Consider the following 8,499-nt stretch of genomic DNA (forward strand, 5'->3'; position numbering starts at 1 on the left):
TATATATATATATATATATATAATTTTTTTAGTTAAGTTGGCGGTTATTGGTTACACTTGTGTGAGGTCATAGGTTTGAATTGCTTGACCATCAAAAAATTAGATTATTTTGTCGTCAGCGGCAGCAAGTGCTGCGGAGGCCGGCCATGGGTGGGTTGAGCTGCTGATTTCACCTTTTAGATCAATGCTCTGTTGTAACCTGGATTATCAGTAGACTCATGTGAGGATTATTTTTTCTACCCAAAATAAATGTACAATTTAAACCTAACTTCTTCAAAGTCAAACGAAACCTATAACCAAAACAAAATTACATAAATTATTGCATTCACAACTCTTAGCAAACAACATGCATATAAAATGATCAAGGTTTGACAAATGAATAAAATCGAGTAGAAACTCCTTTTTGATTTAGGAATATAAACGAGAACATGATCATAGCCATATATATAATCAACTTGCTTCTATTCCTTGTTCTTCGAATGCTCACACATTGCACAAATAGAAGGATGTTGTATATAGAGAGAACCATTAGCCTCATGAAAGTGACTTCTACCATTTGCATCTCAAGTGGCCTCATGAACCGATCTTCTAAACATTCATCATCAGGGACATGAATAACCTATGACACGAATTGCTTCGAAGCACTCGACACTAAGAGTTAACCAAAAAGAATAAAATACTTGAGTGTGACAAGCTTTAAAAATATTTAAATCATAAATTAAAAAAATATATTTGTATTAGTCTTACGTGATTTTGCATACCAGACACTTAGGAAGCTTGATTTATGATCAAGTCGTAAGACCTACAACTCCAAATAAAATAACAACCCACCCTATCTTGATTTATGATCAAGTCATAACCCCATTTCAAAAAATAAAGCGATACGAGCTCACACCCCTTCTAAGGTTTGTTAGCACTCCCGCACCCCCTAGGGGTTCGCATGTGCTTGCACACTGCTATCGCGCTGATGTCGGCTGATGGCCTCCATCACTTTCGTTTGTGGATCCTCTAGTTTTTTTTTTTTTTTTTTTTTTTTTTCATAAGCCTTTCTCTCCGAATAACTCTCTCTTCGATCATGTGGATGATCTGAAGAGAGAAGAGGTCATAGAGCTAAGGCATACAATGACGAAAACAAACAAAAGAAACATGTCGGAAGCTTTTATGAGGTGCACTCTGCGTAGATAGCTCCAAAGTGTATGTCCGAGATAAGATCGACTTAAGACACTTCAGAGCCATACTCACGAAGATGACCTGACGAAAACAAACTCACAACTAGACTTTTGTTTGTAGGAGAGATTCCAACAGCTGAAGGAGAGCTAATCCCAAGCATCAGAAGGTATTACATCCAAGCGCATGATCCTTCTGAGTGCAACTTATAGAGGGTGGCTACTGGGGTGAAGAAGAAGGGTCGAGTCTACGGGATCGGGTCACAATGTTTGCCTACGACACTCACCCCTCTACTAGTGCATATGCAGATTCTACCTCTACCGCACAGGATGAGGAGATCTCCAGGCATGTTGCGTCATTGTCTGCTGAGAGGGAGACCTGCTTCTCTCAAATGTCGTCGGAGCTAGAGGTGAACATGGAGGCCAAGCTGAATGCTGAGTTGGATTCTTTCCGGCAACAAACGAGAGAGCGTGACAAGGTAGCGACAACATTAGAGGAGAAGGGAGTGTGCAAGGTAGTGACAGAAGACGATGAGGATGCGGTTGACTAGATAAATGAGGATGATCAAGAGGGGCTTTTATTTATGTTTATGCACATTTGGACAAAATTTTTCTCTGAATAGTGATGTACATATTTTAGAATAAATGTACTTTATTTATTTAATAATTTGATTAGATAATTTACTGTTTGACAGTTATGTTATTTTATTAAATACTTGGAATTGTTTATTAAATGTTGTGATAGTAAGTGTGGTGATGTAAATAGAAAAGAAAGAATTTATTTTTTTTTCTTATGCTATAAATTCTGATGGTTTATAATCAATTTTGGGACAATTCTAAACTTATCCATATGAAAAATCGTCAGCTAATACATATTTTTGTCGGTGCCTAATCGACAAATAATCGACGGCTCAAGTTGGTCACACAAAAACAACAAGCGTGAAATTTTTCTGACTGTTAACCTGCCAGTTATAAAAAAAGACACATAACCGACGGCTTTTACGTTTGTCAAAAAGCCAACGGGTGTGATACTTTTACGACAGTTAACCCGTCAGTCTTAAAAAATTACACCCAAACGACATATAACCTACAATTTGTCTACTTCAAAAAATCGATGTGTGCGTCACTTTTCTGACGTGTATGTCGTCGTTATTACTGAAGGAAGAACCATCGGTTATACAAACCGATGATTACCAACGACTCAAATTTTCTAAAAAAAAACTACGAGATTAAATTATTAAATAACCATTGGTAAATTTATACCGTCAAAATATCGATCAGTTTTAGAATTACCTATTAGTGTTCTGACTATGAGCTTAAAACCGTCGATAACATTGAAAGCCACCGTTAGTCTCAGCATAATCGACAAATTGTGACCGTCATAAAATGCCTAAATTCATGTAGTGATCTTGAGTTATGGAGGAGTAAACTTTGGCGTGGCATGTTCATCTAGAACTTTTAAGACAAATGAATGAGCATGAATAATACTTCTCACATTGGTAGACTAATAACAATATAAATTATTTTTACCCTCATTAAAGTAAGAAATATGATGGGAGTGATATTGTTAAGCAATTGGAGTATCATTGAGAGCTTCAAAATTGACAACTTGAGTGATCTTACATTGTTATTCATGAATCTCACTAAATTAGGCACTTTTAATTTTCTTTTAGTAATGAAAAAAATATAAGTCAATGATGGAACAAATTGAAATCAATGTGAACAATTGCATTTATAATTTAGGAATTAAAACTTTGAAAGGTATTTTAGTGTTTTTTTTTTCTTTTTGAGATATCTCACTTATCCTAACAAATATTTGAATAATATAGATTCCTTTCATTAAATAGGAGAGGTTTTTTTTAATCAAACATCTTATTTTGTCTTTATTTGTCATTGATGTTCTATGAATGAAGTTCTTATTAGTAAATTCAAGCCTTACAAAATTTTCAAAATATATTGCCAAATGTCCTAAATAATATATTATATCCTTTGTGATAATATTATTTATTGTCCTTTATAATAAAATAATGATTAATAAAAAATGAATTAATGCAAATTTATTTATTTCACTTATATAATTTCTTAGTTTGATGCATTAGTGCATCTAAGAAGTATTTATATTAGTGGCAGAAAATTTTATGAAGAGTTAAACAGAAAAATCCTGAAATATGACCATACTAGTATTAAAAGTTTTTTAGTACCATCTCTTAGTTGAATCACTGAGCTTGTTCCAAACACTTTTCACTATACATCATTAGTGATAGTGATTAGAGACAATTACATCATCAAAGATATGAAGATACTCCATATAATCAATAGTCCATCTACACATGTCCAATTTAAGGCTTTCAAATTTAGAATAAATTTACTTCTTTAAAATCTTCGCTAGAGAAGAAGTATGCATAAGTTTTCTAACAACATCATTGAATCAAGTTCAAGCATTTTTCCTTGCTCCACGGAGATTTCAAGTTGGTTATGAGTTAGTTAAGCAAAAGTGTTAGAAATAAATCTATGTGCTAGATCCATGAATCAAAACTTAGAAATTATATCAACAAACTAGGCATCAACATGTGCTTGAATTCAAATATAGATGTGCAAATAACAATAGTAGAATCATAGATTCTGCCTACATGACATTTAAAGGAGCTACTATTGTCATTTAAAGAAATGAGCGATATTGTTCTTATAAGATATAGCTCACTTTTCTTATTATTGGAAATGTTTTTCCTATAAATGATGCTAAATCCAAATAAAATATAAATTTGTCTACTCCAATGAGCAATAAAAGCAATGAATTTTTTTTGGGAATTAAATTACAGACTGGGAAACTTCTTATTCAAACTACTTATAAACAAGTATAACTACAAGAAACAACATATACAATTAATATAGAATTATTGATCCCTTGAGTTGTGCTTAATATACAAAACATGTAAATTTATTTATTGCTATATTCATAGAAAATACAATCAAGATATAAGATAATAAAGGCCATGAAATAAGGAAAAAAACAACAAACATTTATAGCACACTTATGAATGTGAATTTTGCAAGTTTTCGTAAATAAACTTAATTTCAAATGCAATTAGAATTCCAATACCATTCATGAGTAAACATTTGATTTTGGAAGGAATTTCAAGATATATAATTAAATTTATACTTAAATACTTGAATTACATTGAATGTGTTTTAGTTAAAAGTCACATAAATTAATATATATATTGTAGACATCATATCTAGGTTTATGAAAAGCAATTGAGTTGGTATATTATTTTTTAAGTAGAATATTATGTATTAAATAAATATGAATTATTTGTTGAAATATGCTCCAACAATACTATCCTCCAAGGCAGTTATGGTCATTACCATATTAGGTGTTATCAATTCTCACTAAAACTATTAATTCATCATCATGAGTAGCATGTAAAAAAAAAGAAAAAGCTATCCGAGAATACATGATAAAACCTTAAAATGTCATGTGGGTCATTCCAACCAACAAAATACAGATAAGTATGACTACTGATTCTATTCGAGATTATTTGGATTAAGTTATGACCCTTGATATTGTCTTCACCCAAGCACAAATCTAAACAATGCATTGCATGCAATTCGACAATTTTCCAATCTTAATTGCCCCACATTTCATTCTTATGAGCGTATATTAAGGTCATCAGTTAGAAAAACAAATCATATACATAATACTCCTTTTAATATTATGCAACACGCATTGCACCAAATATAAGTCATATTAAATACAAAAAAAAGTTAATAGGTTCAATGATTCATGCCAATGCTATACAATGATAAATAACTAAATATTGAAGAATCTTTCACTCTTATAAAATTTTTGATTTAATCAAATGATGCTAAGTTCATAATCATCCAAAGCATGAAATTATTATGATGATCTTATAATAGCTATCATCATGGAGAATAACAAAATTTAATTGAAATTGCTTTAAAAAATCAAATGAAATGGTATTATTGCATGGCATGAGATGTGCATCAAAACAATCAAAAAATTTTCATACTTAATACCAATTGAAGTACAATAATTCTAATAAATATATATCTAAAAAATAAAAAACTAAGTTTTGCCTATTGTGTCGGCGGCCCTTTCATAGTCCCGTTCCAGAACTAGCGGCCTTCTCTCATCGGACGTATGCGTAAATCCTTACAAAATCGGTTCTCGAAGACTCCAAGAGTCCAAACTTTATCTCTTTGATCCTTTCCTCTCCGCTCAGTCGCTCCTTCAGGTCTCCTTCAACCCTGGCTCTTCGGACATTCGCCGATCCACGTTTAGCCAGTGAATTGACCGCCGCTCGCTTCGTTTCCTCCTAATTCTTCCCAAAGGTACAATTTTTTGTGCGATTTTCTTCATTTCTACTCTGAAAATTATTGTCTGGGTGTAGGATTCGGCTAAGAAGCTTGATTCTGAGGTTCTGTTTGTGCTTATGGCATTAGCTTCTCCCTATAGTGATTTCTGTTTGGAGATTGGTTCTCGATGGTGGGATATTAGCTTTTTTATCAAATTTTCTTGAGAAACTATGTTTTCAATGGGAATAAACCTAGTCATACAGGAGTCCTCGAAGTTATTGCAGAGCTATATTTTTATTCTTTCATGCTTTCGCACTAATTTTTGTTGTAGGGATTGGGATCTGTGGATTGTTTGTTCCAGGTTCTCTCTTTACTGTTGATTTTGTTTCCAGAAATTCATCTTTATAATGTTTGGCAATGAAGTCTCTATTGTTTTATAGCGGACTTAATCTGTAATCCTGTAGAAAACACCAGTTTCTTTTGAGCAAATATTTTTTAGTATAATGTTGGCATCAGCATCATAATATGTCCATAATCGGACCCTCAATCTTAATTCATACATATAGACTGATTTGTAGTTTTTGAGCAGGTAAAACTACTCAATTTAATTCCACCCTTCAGTTAAAATGTGCTTAATTCTGTTCCTTTTTACTGCAGATATCGAACTTCAAAGGTCTTACCTTTTTGGGAGAGATTTGGTTGGGAGACCATGTCGAGTGTTAGGAATACGCACTGGTGCCATAGATGCATGCAGGCCGTCAAGCCTTTCGGGCGGGAGATGCTTTGCCCCAACTGTAATGGAGGCTTTGTTCAAGAACTCGATGACATGGGAGGCGTCATGAATGCTTTTTTTGGAACGGATCCGGAAGAATTTCATGACCATAGATTTGCCCTAATGGATGCCATTGCTTCCATGATGAGGCAAAGAATGGCGGGGAGGGACCGTGGCTACGACTTCCATTCGAGGCCTGATACCATCGCCGGCGATAGGATCGGCTTTGGACCCGGTCCATGGCTTTTGTTTCGCGGCCAGGTTCCGGAGGAAAGAGGCTTTGAGATCCTCTTAAATGGTGGTTCTGGTGCGGGGGTTCGCCGTGCCAACATTGCGGACTACTTCATGGGTCCAGGGTTGGAGGAATTGATAGAGCAGTTGACTCAGAATGATCGGCGTGGACCTCCGCCGGCCGCACGGTCGTTGATTGATTCAATGCCCACCGTGAAGATCAGTCCACGACATCTTCGTGGTGATTCTCATTGTCCGGTGTGTAAGGATAAGTTTGAGTTGGGATCTGAAGCACGTGAGATGCCATGCAAGCATTTGTATCACTCCGACTGCATCGTTCCATGGTTAACTCGGCATAATTCTTGCCCCGTTTGTCGCCAAGAATTGCCATCATATGGAAATTCTCGCTTCGGTTCGAGTAACATCAGTACGAGTGGGAGCGAAAGACAGATGGGAAGTGGCAGTGATTCTGGTGATAGGGAGAATGAGGGGAGGAATCAAGGAAGAAGAAATCCTTTCTCTTTCTTGTGGCCTTTCCGCTCTTCGAACTCTGATGCCGGTTCCTGATAGCAGAAGGGGGAAGGTGTATTCTGGTGAATCAGAGTCTTTTGGGTGAACTTTCTGTACTTTCTAGCAGACTCCTCTTTCTTAAGTGCTTCAAACTTCTCTAATCTTCAGTTGATAAAACCTGGAAATATAATTTCATGTTTTAATGTAATCAAAAACAGCAGCTCTTTGATAATACATTTATTATGTGTTTTTTGTGGCTTGTTTTCCTATAAATGCTTTGTTATTTTCTCTGTTTTATCTCGTGATGTTGCTTTTCAAAATTATGCTTAAAAGCTGTTATTTCTTCCAGTTTGGCTAACTTTTTCTATGGCTTGTGCTTCCATCTGGTATAAATTTAGTTAGGAAATTTTGTTTTGTTTTGTTTTGTTTTTGTCTGTAATAATCTGATTATTGTTTGTTTGTTGTTATTAGTTATTTCATTACTTGCTATACCATTGATTCAGAATGATTAGGGTAGATGTTAGGAATCTAAAATAGATTTTGTATATTAACAGTTGTTTTAGTTGCTTAACCTCCATTTGGATGCATTAGATTGAAGAAAAGTTAAGTTCTCCCAAAATAAGTTTATGTGTTCTCTTCTCTTAATTTTCTCTACCTAGTTTCTGTAGCCCTCGGTATCCTCGAATTGCCGTTTCTTGTATACCAATAATGCGGCTGTATTTTTTTTTTTTTTTTTGAATGTTAGAGATTAGGAAAAATTATAGCATAGAATTGGTTTATTCTGCATGTTAATATTTCATAGGCCTTTCATGATGTCACATTTTCTATTAATTTACTCTAAATTTAAGTAGCAGATGTTTATATTTCATTGCTAGAGCATTCAACTGGATAGTTATTAGAGGCTTAGTTATTTTCATTTATAAATTTTCTGAGAGAGATTAACTTTATGATTACTAATATTTTGTTTGAACTGAAGAAGTTTTTCCTTCACTTTAATGGTCATGCATTGGGAGAATGTTTTGAAATTAATGTGCTGCACCGCGATCGAAGCAAATAGAATAACACGGGTTTACTTGAAAAACTCTTGACATGAAAAATCACTGGTAGAGTAGAAGAAAATTCACTATAATCGAAGAATTACAAAGTTGAGAACTTAGTGACACCATTCTAAATTTCCTAAAAGGTGTTTTAGGATCGAACATTTGAGTTAGAATAGGATTTAAGAAAGAAATTAGGGGCAATTGTTGATTTGGGAGTTAAGACAACAAAATGTGAAGCCGACGTTGGGTAAGTGACGTACGAACGTCAGCAACGGTTGCCTCAAACAATAATAGGCCGAAAACACCGTCGACAACAGCTATCCTAGGTGAGAACAACAAGAACGCTGTTTGGTGGCTACTCAACGTGCACGAAATCTAAGGAGGTTCCACCACATGTTTGCCAATCAAGCTACATACACACCACTTGAAAAGATAAATGTTACATCACTGTAAGTAATCTGAG

General features: G+C 34.5%; 1 protein-coding gene across 1 annotated transcript; it reads left to right on the forward strand.

Annotated features, from left to right (window-relative positions):
- Nucleotides 1-5,274: 5,274 nt before the first annotated feature.
- Nucleotides 5,275-7,250, forward strand: LOC110027582 (probable E3 ubiquitin-protein ligase RHC1A). Its single transcript, XM_020729074.1, has 2 exons — nucleotides 5,275-5,519; nucleotides 6,141-7,250. The coding sequence occupies exon 2, from the start codon at nucleotides 6,193-6,195 to the stop codon at nucleotides 7,051-7,053; it is 861 nt and encodes a 286-aa protein (XP_020584733.1). The 5' UTR covers nucleotides 5,275-5,519; nucleotides 6,141-6,192; the 3' UTR covers nucleotides 7,054-7,250.
- The last annotated feature ends 1,249 nt before the right edge of the window (nucleotides 7,251-8,499 follow it).

The sequence above is a fragment of the Phalaenopsis equestris genome, unplaced genomic scaffold (assembly GCF_001263595.1).
Source record: "Phalaenopsis equestris unplaced genomic scaffold, ASM126359v1 Scaffold000002, whole genome shotgun sequence".
NCBI lineage: Eukaryota > Viridiplantae > Streptophyta > Magnoliopsida > Asparagales > Orchidaceae > Phalaenopsis > Phalaenopsis equestris.